Source organism: Hypanus sabinus, chromosome 6 (assembly GCF_030144855.1).
Source record: "Hypanus sabinus isolate sHypSab1 chromosome 6, sHypSab1.hap1, whole genome shotgun sequence".
Taxonomy (NCBI): Eukaryota; Metazoa; Chordata; class Chondrichthyes; order Myliobatiformes; family Dasyatidae; genus Hypanus; species Hypanus sabinus.
Window position 1 is genome coordinate 165,310,227 of NC_082711.1, and position 16,436 is coordinate 165,326,662.

The following is a 16,436-nucleotide window of genomic DNA, read 5'->3' on the forward strand; positions in this document are numbered from 1 at the left end:
TTTCTTGTTTGTAGTGCTTTACCAGAGGGTTTGAGTACAAGAAGCATCAAAGTGATCATAGCTATGAAATAATGGTAAGTATAGAGATTTTCAAAATTCTCCTAAACATAGATACTGGAAACTAAATATGGGTTTTTGTTTTTGATCGTTCTGATCACTTGCTAAACAATTTAGGAAAGTAAGTTCATTGTGGAGTAAAAATGGCATTCTTACTGTTTACAGAATTGGGTTTGTAATGTTGAGGGAACAATAGTGGACATCATATTTGAGTTTTTAAAAATCCTGTATTTTGTTAGGTTCTTTCAGAGGTGCTAAAACACTTAAAAATCATTTTTTGGGATGATAGTTTTTGTGTAAAGTAAGAACAAGTACTGTAAATTCCGGACTATAAGCCGCTACTTTTTTCCCACGCTTTGAACACTGCGGCCTATACTACGGTGTGGCTAGTGCATGTTTCTTTTTCATGCCGCCAAAAACATTTTGCCTCGTAACAGTAGACCGATAAAATTGATGAGTAGTTCACAGAGGTCCAATGAAATTGTACAATAAATCAAGCGCACTTTCACAATTAAATTATTGTAAATCAGTCATTTGTACTCACCCTCATCAACATGGAAAACACTCGAAGAAAAGCAAATGGTGCAGCTTTTAAGTTAAAGGCGATCAATCTGGCGGTTGAAGAAGGAAATCGAGCTGCTGCACATAATCTTGGCATAAATGAATCGATGGTGAGAGGGTGGAGACGCCAGCATGAAGAACTGAGTCAATGCAAAAAGACGACAAAAGCTTTCAAAGGTAATCATAGCAGATGGCCCGAACTTGAAAACTTTCTTGAAGACTGGGTTAACACACAGAGAGCAGGCGGCCGCGGTGTTTCCACCGTGCAGATCAGACTGAAGGCTAAAGCAATCGCCACCAAAATGAAAATCGAAGATTTTAGAGGTGGGCCATCGTGGTGTTTTAGATTTATGAGACGAAAAGGCCTGTCCGTCAGGGTACGCACGACTCTGTGTCAGCAGCTCCCTTCCGACCACGAGGAAAAACTTGCTAACTTCCGCACATTCACTCAAACAAAGATAGCGGAGAATTCCATTGGGCCAGATGATATCATAAATATGGATGAAGTACCTTTGACGTTTGACCTGCCTCTCACTCGGACTGTTAATAAAAAAGGTGACTCGTCCATCACACTGAAAACAAGTGGCCACAAGAGAACGCATTTTACTTGTGTTCTGAGCTGCACAGCATCCGGACTAAAGCTTCCACCGATGGTGATTTTTAAGCGGCTGACAATGAAAGTTCAGTGAAAGCTGCCATCAAGAGTACAAACTCAATTCCAGCTGTGATTCCTGGGGCACCACGAAGTATTTGCAGCCACTGAACATCAGCGTGAACCGGGCATTTAAAGTGGCGCTGCGCGTTGAGTTTACGAGCGGTGAGAAATCCTTTACCAAAACAGGACGCATGCGAAGAGCATCTTTAACTCAAGTCTGCCAGTGGATCCTAAATGCGTGGAGTGTGTCACAACATCCACCATCACCAACGGGTTTCGAAAGGCTGGACTGCTGCGTGATGAAGAGGACCGCCTGCGCTCAAGTGAGAGCGACAACGAAGAGACTGAAGTGACGAGATCCTGAGGTTGTTCAATTCGGACACTGAAGGACTTTGATGGTTTTAGTGCGCAGGAGGAAGATGAAGAAGGCGATCAATAACTTTTCCTGGTAGGCTGCAGTATATATATTTTTTTTACCAGTCGTGAGGAGATATTGGAATGTTGTTCGTGCACTGTTCAGTAAAAAAGTATACGCAACGTAATTTGTGTGTTACCGATACGTATGTATATTTAAAAGTAGCTGTGTTACAGGCACTGTTCGAAAAAAAGCACTTGCAATATGTATTTGTTTATGTTACCATACGGATTTAATTAAAAGTTAAAAAATCCTCACGTGTAATATCTTTCTGTGTAAATATCTCATATTACAACGTGGGACACCTGCGGCTTAAAATCCGGTGTGGCCTGTACAAGTACAAAATTGATTTTCTTTCTAAAATTAGAGCGTGCGGCTTTTAATCAGGTGCGCTCTGTAGTCCAGAATCTACGGTAGTTGCTCAGGATTCTCTTGAATGTCTCACCTAGATAGTAGGCCATGATCCAAACTACATAAAGTATGAAAGAAATAATTAAGATTATAAAGATATGCCAAATCAGTGTTTTTAAAGGGCGGAACAAGCTTGGGTTGAGTAATCTGTATGCATTAATGCTTTCATAATTTCCATCTACTCTCAAAGTAAGATGGGCTAAATTTATGGAACAAGCTCTGTTGGAAATTTGTGTACTTTGAATGAAGGTATTTAAATTTATCCACCTCTTTTGTTCTTTCAGTCAAGCAGAAGTCAACAGTAACAATGAGATTCAATTTCCGTACTTAACATTGGGACTGGTAAGACAAATGGTGCTGTGTTTAAATTGTTGTTTCTTTTTCATTGTCCACAAACAGACATCAGATTTTCCAATTTTGGATCCAAACTGGACAGCTCAGGAGGAGATGGCGTTACTTGAGGCTGTGATGGACTGTGGTTTTGGAAACTGGTAACATTACTGATCTTTCATTTGCAATTTTTTTTTAAATGCAGAAAACTTTTTGGATCATTTTCATGCCAGGGTTCCATCAATATTTTTATTGCCTGCTAGTATTTTGTTCAAGAGCAAGCCAATTATCCCTTGTACAGCCATCATAACTGCACCAGATTCAAATCCCGTTTCTCTTGCTCTTTATGAGTGAAGAACATTCATTGCCATCCTTGGTAACTTACTACATTATTTAACTCTGCTGCCTATATTTAACTGTAGGGTTCATTACAAAAATTGTTATTGAGTGACAGCATTCTTATTCATACCAACAGATGTGCTCGTCTTTTGTATTGTAGATTGAGTTTCCATTCATTGTATGAGCCAAAACTCCAAATCATTAGTAAGTTCTAAGCTATAATGTGACAGGTGACATGGATATGAGTTTACCCATATCTTGTGTTTAAGGTATTTGCTGTGATTGAGCTTTATGTCAACACTTGAAAGCCAAAATTTGCTTGTTTTCTCTGTCTTAATATTTCCCATTGATCAGAGTCATTTAAAAAATACATAATATTCATTTGAATTCCTCACATTTTTATGCAGAATATCATTCTGAACCTTTGAAGCTTAATATATTAAGTTAGTATTGTACATATTAAATGTATAATCATAACAAAGATTTTTTAAATTTCAAATTTGGAGCATTGAATTAACTTTTATAACTAATGTTGACTACAATGGAAAATAAACAATTTTTGCATCAAACTAACTATTCCTTTTTTTTATAATATCTGGGATTTTGAAATGGTGTGGGGAGAGAATGCTAACTTATTAGCAATTGTTCAACAAAATATTAATATTTTTAACAAAGTTGAATAAAGGAGAAAAAAAACATCTTTGTGCCTTTTGGGCTAAAGTTGAAATGCGTTGGTTCCTTTTTGCCCTTATCGCTATATCATTCATATATCTTTGCCAAAAATTATCTCATCACAAACCTATACTCCTTAAAAGTCCAGCTATATTGTAAATAGTACATTATTTGGAGCAATAATATATAAATAACTACTCATCTGTAATGTCAAAGGTAATTTTTAGCAAGCTCCCTGTTGAAGTTATTGTTGCCTACAATGGTGTTCTATTAAAGCAGTCATAATTTTCCAAATCAGCAATATTTTCCAGTCCTCCACTTTTAAAGGATTGTGTAGCTTGGCAAAATGAAGTACTGTTGCTCAATAAATTTGACTACCATCATTTGGAAATAAGTGAATTTACAAAATGTCTTATTCAGATAAAGCATTAAAATATGATGGATTCTTGTACAGAATGAGCTTTAAGATACTTAATCATTGCTTATAAAACAAGCCTGATTAAATAAAGAATAGTGCCTATTATAAATATTACCCTGAATTTCTGCTTGCACTTTAAATTCCTACTAAGATAAATTTCTTTAATCATGCACATGAAATTCTCAGATGAAACTTCCTTTTCCATCAAAAGGAATTCATTAATGTATTTTAGTGAGGTGACTTCAAACAATTTTGTTTGCACAGCTAAATGTAATAGTGCATATTAACATTTTTAATAAGGCTATATGGCTGTCAATGAGTAACCAGATTTTAAGTCAATTAAAATGACAATTAAAGAAACTTAAACCACTTCAATGTGCAGTTTTACAATAAATCAAGTACTTTTTGATATGAAAGAACATTCAAAACTTACCTTTACACCTAATTAAAATCTACTCCATTTTCTTAGCATCATAATCAGTGGAACTGGACAATTTTCATTTGAGCATTTGGTTGACTTTTGCATGCAAAGTCTCGTGGTAGATGAATCTTGAATATGTAGCCTTTATCACCACACTCTTAAAATTTAAGGTAACATGTATCTGGGCATCTGTTGTGAGCAACTAACTGAAACATTCATCACCAGATCTATTCAGACTATGTATCCAATACTGTTTTCCTTTTGTTAGAAAAATATTCTTTGTTCTAAGATCATCCTAAAATGCAACAGCGCCTGATTTCATTTCCACTAGGTGAGAATGTATTGCCTTCCTTGTCTCTATTTTCACCACTAAAGAGGAGTCAATGGGAAAAATTGTCATCCATTTAGATGCTTCCCTCCTTTCTCCTTAACTAACATGCTAAACTTCCCCTTACCTTCTTGCAAGCGACTGCTTTCTTATTGGCATTTTCCACATATGATTTCTTTAACCTTTATCAAGTTGTTGATTATCTGACTTGCCTTTCAAGCTATTGCCTTAATTATGTTACCTAATACTTTTGAGTACTAAGAGTGTCCACTTCAAATCTTACCACCGTGCATCTCATTTTATGAATTCAAAAGATTGGCCCTTTCTAATGTATGTACATCTTAAAATACCTCAAAGCTGCTAATTTTCAATTCTGATTGATTCTTTCCAAAGTGACTTCCAATGCGCAAAGAAACAACTCACCAGAGTTGCTACTAACATTTTCAACAGTATCAAATAAAAAAAAACACAAACACTGATAGTTTTCCACCCATTCCCTCGCTGTTGACTGCATAAAATCTTCTTAGGATCTATTCTTGACTCTTCTTACCACTGGAGAATCTGATGGCACTCACTTTTATCTCACAACCTGACCTCCCAGTATCTGATTTCTTGGCATATGTCCAGTAGTGGATGAGCAAACATTTCCTTTAACCAAATAGTGGGATGACCAAAGCCACACCACAAACTTTGTTCTCTGACTTTCTCCCAGTCAGAGTTCTCAAGCTGAGCATCAATTTCAAGATTCTCATGCTTATTTTTCAATCAATTTATAACCATTTCCTTCCCAAAATTTGTCACTACAAGGATCTTTTCCAGTTCCATAACTGCTTTTCTACAGTCATTAAACATGTACTTGATAATAATCATCATGATTGATGCTGCTCTTGTGTACACCTTGAAATACTACCCCCCCCCCCCGCCCCACAAACCCCAGTCCATTCAAAACCCACTATCTTTGACAGCCTTCTAGTCAACTGCCCTGATAACTTTGGCATTCACTCATCAGTGTTGGACCTCGTTAAAAAACACATTGATTTTAAAAATTTCATTATTTTCAAATCTGGTAGTGAACTTGTCACTTCTTATCTCTGTTACTTTCACTACCTCTCTGATTCTTGGATCTATATGGCTCCTGTAGTTATGTCTAAAGCATCCTTGATTTTAATCCCTTTTCCATTTTGTGACTATTGTGCTTGGAACTTCTTCCTGAAAATACCTCAACTTTCTTACATCTCTGCTGCTGCTTAAAACCGACTCCTTTGGCCAATGTTTTGGCCAGGTACACTAAAATCCCCCTATGACTTTGCAGTTTTCTATTTGTTTGTACACTGCTTGAGTATTTAGGGACATTTATGGTGGATGAATGTTGCTATACAAAATAAGATGTTATTTAGTGTCAGATCTTCATAATATTCCTTGAAGCAGATTGTAACACTTTGCTGTATTGAAAATGCTACATAAATTCAATAGTTGTTAAACAGTAAAATAAACATTAACTTGCAAAGAATTGCACAGAATTTTAAGACGTATATTTGGATCATTTCACACATGATAATGCAGCACAGGTGCCTAGTAAGTTAATTGTTTTTTATTACTTTCCACTACATTAGAAGAATGTCAAATACACTTGTTAACAATCATTTTTCAAAAAAAATCTTTCTTTGAAGGCAAGACGTAGCCAATCAAATGCGTACAAAATCCAAGGAGGATTGTGAGAAGCACTACATGAAACATTTTGTTAACAATCCACTGTTTTCCTCAACATTACTGAGTTTGAAGCAGCCTGAAGAATCCAAAGACCTTGATAAGGCAATCACATTCAGATGTGAGTTACCATTGGGTTTGAAAGTGGAAAAGTGTGAAAAGCCGAAGTGGAAGGTGACTTCCTCAGTGGTTTAAATGTGGCAGATCTTTGATTGGGTTTATGGAATTCCATTGATTGGACGAGCAAAATGATCCTTGGAAGATCTTGGACCTGGGTTTGAGTCTTGACCTCTAAGTTATTGCTCTCTCAGTGCTATAAAGAGTGCTACGGTTGAGCTTTTGTTACCAGATCACAAAGAGACAAATGTTCCAAGCTTATTCTGGTGGGACATCAGATGGTGACTTGATGGATAGGATGCTCATCCCATTGAATGACCAGTTGCTATTGAGACCATTATATTAACATATTAGGAGCCAAACCTCTGCTCCAAGTTTGGAGTACAAGAGGGGCAATGCAATGGGGGAGGGGGGGAGAAACAAATTAATGTTTCATTGATGCTCATTCCATCGAAACAATTGCAGGATGTTATCCATCACGGAGAACTAATATTTGCATTATTAATTGGTACTTAATCGTTATAAAGCAAATTGCTGTTGTTTTCTAATTAACACAGCTTCTGATGAACCACCTAGACCAGCATTTGATTCAGCACTGTCAAGGGACATGGCAGGATACATGCCAGCACGAGCAGACTTTGTTGAGGTAAGTATTTTACCTTAATTGGATTTGAGGATCATTATGTAAATAATTTTTTGAAAAGAGAGCAGCATTAATTTATTTTGTTATTTGGTAAGACGTCAGTTAAGTTCCCAGAGACCAGATAGAGCATGGAAATTGCTACCATAAGGAGCAGTTGAGAAAAATTGCATTAACATATTCAATGGAGATTTGGATAATTGGGGGAGAAGAGAATGGGAAGTGAGAGGATTTAAATTGGGGTTAGAGAAAGTATGGTGGGAACTGTGTGAAGAGCATAAAAGAGCATATCAGTAGTCAGGCGGAATAGTTTATATCAGTGTTATAAGTTCAGAAGTATTCCATGTCAAATTATTGTACAAATGACTGATTATAAATAATGCTATAAATACTGACTTCGGTTCTTAAAATGCGATTCAGGTTTACTTCAGATCATACAGTGAAATACAGTAATGTGCAAAAGTAAAAGCAGAGATGCTTTCAAAAATAATGCAATTATAACTTTCTAAATATCAAAAAAATTACTATAAAGTGCAGTAAAGAGTGAAGAACTAAATCAAATCAATATTTGTGTGATCACCTTTGCCTTTAAAATTACGTCATTTCTTTTTGGTACACTGTTGTGCAGTTTTATAAAAAAATTGGCTGGTAGATTGTGTTCCTAGCATCTTGGATACCTTTCCACAGTTCATCTGCAGACTTTGGCCGTCTTGCTTGCTTCTGTCTCTCCAGGTAATCCCAGACAGCCTCGATGACTTTGAGATCAGGGCCCTGTGGAGGCCATTACCATCTGTTGCATAACTCCTTGTTATTTTCGCTGAAGGTCGTTCTTGATGACCTTGTCCGTGAGTTTTGGGTAATTTTCCTGCTACAGAATTAAGTTGGAACTGATCATACGCCTCCCTGTTGGTATTGCATGATGGATGAGAATCTGTTTGCATTCTCAGCATTAGGGGTTCCATTAATTCCGACCAGATCATCAAGTCCATGATGATAACAATGTGAGGCCCGGGAGGGGCAGAGGCGAGTCTATTCGGGAGCCGGGATTGGATCAATTTTCGTCTGGCATCTCATCTACAGCTGTTCCAACATGGGTGGCCCTGAGCTGGTATCACCTGATGGAGTCCTTGAAACACACAAGCCTCCACATGATGTCAATGTGTTGATCCAGGTCATGGAGAAACTCGATTGAAAATGCTCCTCCAACTTCCCAACTCAGATCTCGGAGACCTCTCTACAGCTTGAAAAACCTTGAGTCCTATGACAAACACACTGAATGGCACCAATACTGGCACACCAGCACACCCGCTGGCGGAGATCTGATCAACATCTCCACCTTTCTCCTTCCAGGCTTTGCTATAGCTACCAAAAAAACTGGACAGGTGCAAGAAGACTCAGAAGTCACCCAACAGTGCAAGCACTACACCGATGGGGCATCCAACAAACCCCAGCTTGCCTTTGTGGTGCCCTGACCCAGGATGTTTTCCACCTGGTCCAAACATGCCCTCTCAGCCATATCTGAGATGGCTTTGCCGCATCCCATCAATGTGGCCTTGAGCTTGAGGAGAGGCTTGTCAAAAACTAGTTAAAAGTATGAAAAGAAAAACACCTGCCATACGAAACAACGAAAGCAATTCTGTTTGCAGAAGTGCAGCCACAAACCTGCAGGGAACCTCTGCCGTGCTTCACTGTGGGCTGCAGACACTCAGCCATGCAGTTTTTCTGAGGACAAACTGACTCCTGTTTGAGCCAAAAATTTCCATATTTTGACACATTATTCCAGAGCAGTTGCTGCCATTTTTCAGTAGCCCAGTCCTTGTGTTTCTGTGTGTAGGTGACTTTTGGCTTTGTTTCCACTTTGGGGGAATGGCTTTTTAGCAGCAACTCTTCCATGAAGATCACTTCTAACAAGACTTCTCTGTACTTGGGATCCAGATGGTTCTGTGAGTTCAGAACTGGACTTCTTCCAATATAGAAGAGGCGTCAGTTGTATGTATCTCTTGTCTACTGCTCTCAGTTTCTATGTCTAACCGCTGTGTTTCAGGTCCTCAACCTTCCCTGTTTCTTTGTGCTTTTTCACATCTTGAAACTCCCATCTGCCACAAAATTTCTGTTTGGGAGAGACCTTGCTGATGCAGGATAGCCTTATGTCTTGTTGCTGTGCTCATTCTTTGCCATGGTGTAAAAATGATGATTTGAAGGTTAAACTGTCACATTTGCCACACCCTTACCTTTTAGTTTAGTTGTCCTTCATCCAGTTTGAATCCTTCTACACTGTTTCATTTTCATTTAATCAGTTTAGTTCATTTTGTCATTGATCATTAGCATCCTGTTTGCTATCTTTGTTTAATTGTGCACTGGGTTATATACCTACAAAGTAATCAAGTTTCTATTTGAAAAGTTATCTGTTACTTAATTTGTAGCTTTCTTTAATGAAGTACAAAAATTTCCAAAACTTTTTTTTTTGGAAAACATATGTTTGGAAATCTAACATTTGCTCTTTTCTACTGACACTAGTACAGAAGACAAAATTTAAACATCTAAAACAATATGTATGTAAAAGGTCTCAGATGCATAAGACTTTTGCACTGTACTGTACATTGTTAGCGTTAACAACCAACACACCCAAGGATGTGCTGGGGGCAGCATGCAAGTGTCACTACATATTCCAGTACCAACATAAGCAGCAACATCATGAGCAACAACACAACAAAGCAAAACAGAAGTAAAACAAGCTCCTTTCCCACCCTCTCTTGCACACAGATAGGACTCTCATTGATTTGCAATTCGTTCTTGCATAAGCTGGTCATATTGTGTCCCTCTGCCAGCCCAAGTTAAATGCACAGGTAGCCTCAATTTTTTTTAATGCTTGAAATATCTTGGATATTGGCATAAATATTACGACTAGAAAGCCACTTTCAAGATCCCAGTTTGAGGCATGTTAACATGATGTTGCTGCTTATGTTGACATTTATAATTTAGCAGAAGGCCTAGGCTGACCAGCTTCCTTCTAATAACTGTTGCAGCATTTGCTTTTCAACTTATTGTATTTATTTAAAATAAACTGAATGATAACAAAACTGGTGCATACATCTCTCAAACAGGAATTTGATAATTATGCAGAATGGGACTTGAGGGACATTGATTTTGTCGAGGATGACTCAGATATTTTGCACGGTGAGTGCTTTGATTGACAGTATATCCTTTGCTAGCTTAGTAAAGCCTATCAAAACATAACTGCTTTTATGATTTTTCCTTCATGCAAGGAGAGCTTTTTAATTCTCCTTTTTACAAAATAATTTGCAATTGTCTGTTGTAGTGAGATGCCAAAATAAATTATAGTGGAAATTGTTCCAGAATATTGATGTGTTTAACTTGACAATCTCTTATATAGCAAGTACAGTATTTCTGGATACACAAAAATTACGATAAGGGTATCAGTTTGCTCAACAGTCACTATAATATTTTGCTCTGCAACATGTTGCATTATAGCACTGAAGTCACACTGCTGCTTTTGACTCCCTTATTGCTAGAACTTATTAAAATGTAACCAAAAAATGTAATTCTGAAGAAAACATGATAAGCATATAAATGTGAGGAATATGGAAGGATATGGACATTGCATAGGCAGAAGAGATTAGCCATTTGATTATTAATTTAATTGGTTTGGCACAATATTGTGGGCCGAAAGGCCTGTTCTTGTGTTGCACTGTTCTATGTATTAACTCTGTTGAAGAGAGTCAAATTGTATTATTTTCTCTTAGCAGTTTATTTAACAATTCAACCTTCTCTTTTTAATACAGTGATTAAATGTTGGTGTTTGCTGAAGTAATCCCTTCATCATTTTAATATTTTTACTTTGTTTGAACAGCTTTGAAGCTTGCTGTGGTAGATATCTATCACTCTAGATTAAAAGAGCGACAGCGAAGAAAAAAGTAAGTTCCTACTGAATTAGTTTGACCTTTTATACACCTGGATTTTTTTTCTGTTTTTATTCTGAAAATCATTTCCAATCCCATAAGAAATCAGGATGAATAGCCTTTTCTGTTTGTTTACTTATATCTTGTAAATAAACTGATTCTTTCCTAAAGTTACATACCAGTGCTAAGCGTGCAAATTTTTGCACTGCAGCCTTTAATTCTGCTATGTGTGAGAAAGTTCCAGATATAATGGAAAATGGACTTAAATAAATCTTGGTAAGCAAGATTTTCTAGCAACATTTTAATCACATTTGAGGAGTTTGTCACAATTAAGGCAATACTAGCGATCTTTGTTATTAATCATTAGCAGTGCATGCATGTCTAAACAAAAGCCAAAAAATAATGGGTTTGTATATTGACACACACTGTTCTGTGAAGAGACCTAGATTTATTATCCAAATCAGTTGCAAGGGTTCTGAGTGGCAATTCTTAATCAAATACTGGAACATTTTGGCAAATTTAGCCATTTAGTTCTTTTTCTCTATCTTTTTCCTGCTCTACTCCCACATCTCTTATGCTTTTTTAAAAAAGCATTGAGACTCCCTCTGTTGATAAGAAAGGGTTTTTATTTGAAAGGTCCAATAAAAATATTTAACTGGGGCTCTTGAGCTCCTGAGGCAGGCCAGGTACAACAGCTTCACCGTATTGCTACCTCCTCCTGAGGTAGCTTTCAGCTGGTTCTTTGTCTGGTCAGTTTTGGAAAGTTAACACCATAGGTAAAAGGTTCCCACAAATTACAGGTCCTGCAGCAGACATGATAGTGCTACACAACGCTTGCGGTTAGGCAAAGTATTAGCAGTAACCAGGACTATCCCCTGAATCTATTTTATGAGGCCAGGCAGAAAATAGGAAATTGCAGAACTAGTTTCTTGTCCATGATGTGTATGAATCTGATCATTGTTGAAACTGGTGTCATTTTTTTTAAAACCAGAGTAAACAGTGTTGGAAATTATCAACTTTCCTCCTAGCTCAGTCTCAAACTGGAATAAATTTCAATTCCGTGATTGTACATTTTTTCCTGGGTAGAGAGCAGCTAAAGATAATTCCCTTTTTAAAGTGCACTCTCATTTCAAATTTGGCTATTCTAACTCACCAAAAAAAATTCAAGAGCTTATGGATTCTGGTCAGCATAAGTGCCATTTGGGAATTTAAAACAAACTTGGACTTGTAATGTTCTTCTTGGCCACAGGATAGCTCAGACTATATGATTACTAATGAAGTATTCAAAGGAGCTATACTATATAGAATGCCTCATCACTAACAGATTTGCGTAGTGTACTGATCCATCTGTGAGCATATCATGCTTTTTGTTACCACTCACCCACTGAAAGACAATGCACTAAAATCCATGCAGTGGTGGTCTAATATGTTCAGATATTGATATTTTCACAGTTAAGTTTCTGAGCTTCCAGTATTATACAAAATTATTTCCCAACCAGAACATACTGTATTTAATTTTGAAGATTAAGCTTGGACTGATACACCAAATCACTTTTACTTCAAGACTGCAAAATAGTTTAACCAATTTAAGTTCTGACGAACAGATCAACTCCTGGACGCTAAAGCCAGCGATCCCTTCTACCCTTACACATAATGCAGAATATTTTATCTCTGTCAAAGCCGATTTTGAAAAGGATGTGTAATCTGTATTTGGACCCCTGGGAACATTAAAGTGGTAAATTGTACTCCCACCTATCCCTACCTCTGTTGTGAGCTATTTTATGCTCTTTATTACTGCAGAGAGCTTGTTTATATAGCTTATAAATGTTTTAGAGGAGAATGCTTTTATTAGTGAAAACAGTGATTACATTAAACTATTAAATGATTTGATTCTACCAATAATGTAGAAAATATTTCTAATTGTTGAATTTTGCGTTCTACAGAATTCTGAGAGACCATGGGTTGATTAACCTCAGGAAGTTTCAGAGTAAGTATCTGCAAGTATCCAGTAAGTCTAAATGCAAGCTTACGGTTTTACAGATCTGATTGAGAAGTAATTATGTCTCATTCTGAACTGCAACTCCTAAGTTATTCTCCTTAAAATTAAAAAAAATTATCACAGATCCTCATGCTATTGGTGAAGAAGTACATCAATTAACAATTGCTGTTGGCTATTTTTATTTAACCTGGAATAAGTTATAGAAATATAGAAAGCCTACAGCACAATACAGGCCCCTCGGCCCACAAAACTGTGCCGAACATGTCCTTACCTGAGAAACTACCTAGGGTTACCCATAGCCCTCTATTTTTCTGAGCTCCATATACCTGGCCAGGAATCTCAGCACAATACAGGCCCCTCGGCCCACAAAACTGTGCCGAACATGTCCTTACCTGAGAAACTACCTATGGTTACCCATAGCCCTCTATTTTTCTGAGCTCCATATACCTGTCCAGGAATCTCTTAAAAGACCCTATCATATCTGCCTCCACCACCATTGCTGGCAGCCCATTCCACACACTCACCACTCTCTGCGTTTTAAAAAAAACTTACCCCTGATATCTCCTCTGTACCTACTTTCAAGCACCTTAAAACTGTGCCCTCTTGTGCTAGCCATTTCAGCCCTGGGAAAAAGCCTCTGGCTATTTACACAATCAATGACTCTCATCATCTTATACACCTCTATCAGGTCACCTCTCGTCCTCTGTCGCTGCAAAGAAAAAAGGCTGAGTTCACTCAACCTGTTCTCATAAGGCATGCTCCCCAATCCAGGCAACATCCTTGTAAATCTCCTCTGCACCCTTTCTATGGTTTCCACATCCTTCCTGTTGTGAGGCGATCAGAACTGAGCAGAGTACTCCAAATGGGATCTGACCAGGATCCTATATAGCTGCAACATTACTTCTCAGCTCTTAAACTCAATGCACCGTATGTTTTCTTAACCACAGAGTCAACCTTCACAGCAGCTTTGAGTGTCCTACAGACTGAGACCCCAAGATCCCACTGATCCTCCACACTGCCAAGAGTCTTACCATTGATACTATATTCTGTCGTCATATTTGACCTACCAAAATGAACTGCCTCACACTTATCTGAGTTGAACCTCATCTGCCACTTCTCAGCCCAGTTTTGCATCCTATCAATGTCCTGATGTAGCCTCTGACAGCCAGCCACACTATCCACAACACCTCCAACCTTTATGTCATCAGCAAATTTACTAACCCAACCTTCCACTTCCTCATCCAGGTCATTTATCAAAATCATGAAGAGTAGTGGTCCCAGAACAGATCCTTGAGGCACACCACTGGTGACTGACCTTCATGCAGAATATGACCTGTCTACAACCACTCTTTGCCTTCTGTGGGCAAGCCAGTTCTGGATCCACAAAGCAATTTCCCCTTGGATCCCATGCCTCCTTACTTTCTCAATAGGCCTTGCATGGGGTAACTTGTCAAATGCCTTGCTGATGCAACTAAGCAATTGTTTTTGATGCCCATATGGTAAACGAAATAAATGTTTTGACATGGTGCTACTTTATTAATTTCATAGAATAGATCAAGAATTTTGTGTGGGAAAGCATAGTGCAAATGGGGTCAATTTTATTGTTGTCTAATCCTTTTGTGCCTATTTGGGTTTGTAATTTGTTAATTCCTTTGATCTTTATACTGGCAAATTGGCCTTTAGCTGTAGTGGTTGCTGTTCAAGTCCATTAATGTAGTATTAAATTAAGTTGAGCATTGTAGTATTCATTTATAATCAATATTACACATTAAGTTTTTAATTCTCTCAACATACGTTACCATTTCTATCACCTTCTGTCTTGTACTGACCTTATTTTCATCCATACTTTTGTCCTTTCTGATCTTGACTATGCTTTTCATATCAAAGAATTTCTCATCCTCTGCACTCTGAACTTGTTTCACCCATTTTTTCCCATCCAGGTTTTGTTCCATTCCTGTTCATATTTATATTTTTGGCAACTCCATATCATAAAAGCTTGTTTCAGCTCAGTAAGCCTCATTCACTTTTGCTTCCAGGTTGTTAGCCATTTTTTTTTTCATTTGCATCCCACAGTTTGGATTTTCCTCCACCCCCATGTTCTCAATCTCTACACTTTCCTTTTCTCTTTTTGAATCCTCTTGGAGTCATAAAGCCACACAGTGTGGAAGCAGGACCAATTGGTCCATGGCATCTGTACTGTCCAGTGAGCTAGTTCCTTCTGCCCATGTTTTGTCCATAGCCCTCTAAACCTCTTCTATTCATGTTCTTATCTGAATGTTTTTTAAATGTTGCTGATGTGCCCTCATCGACCACTATTTCTAACAGCTCATTTCAAATACAGTAAGTGCCACCTTTTGCATGAAGAAGCTGCCCCAATGTCCTTTTTTGAATCTCTTCCTCTGATCTTACACCTATGCACTCCTGCTTTTAGCACCCCCTCCTGGGGGGAAAAAATGCGCTTTCACCCTATCTATGTCCCACAAGATCTCCATCAGTCTCATCTTCAATCTCCTATGTTCCAGGGAATAAAGTCCTAGTCTACACAGTCTTTCCATGTAATTCAAGCCACCAAAACCAGGCAACATCCTGGTAAATCTTTTCAGCATTCTTAGAGTTTAACAATACATTATTGAACCAAAAACTGTACACAGTATTCTAAATGCAGCATCAACATTATTTTATAAGTGCAACATTACTTCTTATCTCCCATACTCAATACCCTGACTCATGAAGCCCTACTTTGTTTTGATCTCCAAAACTGCAATACCTCACACTTATCTGTATTGAAACCCATTTGTCAGTCTTCAGACCACATACCTAGCTGATCTCTGTAATTTTTCATTCTAAACATGTACGTGTTTAGGACTTTATTCCCTACCATTAAGTCAATTATGAATCCAAAGTTTAAAGTACATTTCTTATCCAAATATGTATACTATATACGACCTTGTGATTCGTCTCCTTATAGGCACTCAATAGAACCCATTTTTAAAAAAAACCTTCAAAAACCCAATGTGCCAAAAAAAGAACAAATCATGCAAGTAACATTCAGAACTAAAGTTCATGAAAGTGAGATCACAGCCGCGAAGCCAGCCATCACTGCAGCCGGTTCAGGAACTTGTTAGTTACAGGCCAGTCTTAGCTCAGCGCAGATGAGTAAACCTCACTGAGCAGCGATCTAAGCACTGGCCCGTCACTCACCTCTGACCCTGACATTGACATTTTCAATCTGACTTTCAACTTAAACCAGCCAAACATTGGCTCATTCCATGCTCTCAATCCACTATGTCTTTCTGGATCCCCTGCATTTTAACCTTGCAGACTAGCCTGCCATTAGGCACCTTACTAAAGACCCTAAAGACAACATTGACAGCCCTACCTTCATCTACCCTCAAACAGTTCCAAGAGATTTGTCAAACATGACTTCCCATACAGAAAGCTGTGCT

The 16,436-nt window shown here is 37.9% G+C and overlaps 1 protein-coding gene across 9 annotated transcripts in view; it reads left to right on the forward strand.

Moving 5' to 3' along the window:
• Window positions 1-16,436, forward strand: part of tada2a (transcriptional adaptor 2A) — a 45,288-nt gene that overhangs the window by 17,081 nt on the left and 11,771 nt on the right. For all 9 annotated transcript variants that reach the window (XM_059973360.1, XM_059973361.1, XM_059973358.1 and 6 more), the window contains 7 exons: window positions 15-74; window positions 2,499-2,590; window positions 6,278-6,435; window positions 6,989-7,077; window positions 10,176-10,248; window positions 10,943-11,006; window positions 12,935-12,978. In XM_059973360.1, coding sequence (XP_059829343.1) covers window positions 15-74; window positions 2,499-2,590; window positions 6,278-6,435; window positions 6,989-7,077; window positions 10,176-10,248; window positions 10,943-11,006; window positions 12,935-12,978 — 580 coding nt within the window. The remainder of the gene's footprint in view (window positions 1-14; window positions 75-2,498; window positions 2,591-6,277; window positions 6,436-6,988; window positions 7,078-10,175; window positions 10,249-10,942; window positions 11,007-12,934; window positions 12,979-16,436) is intronic.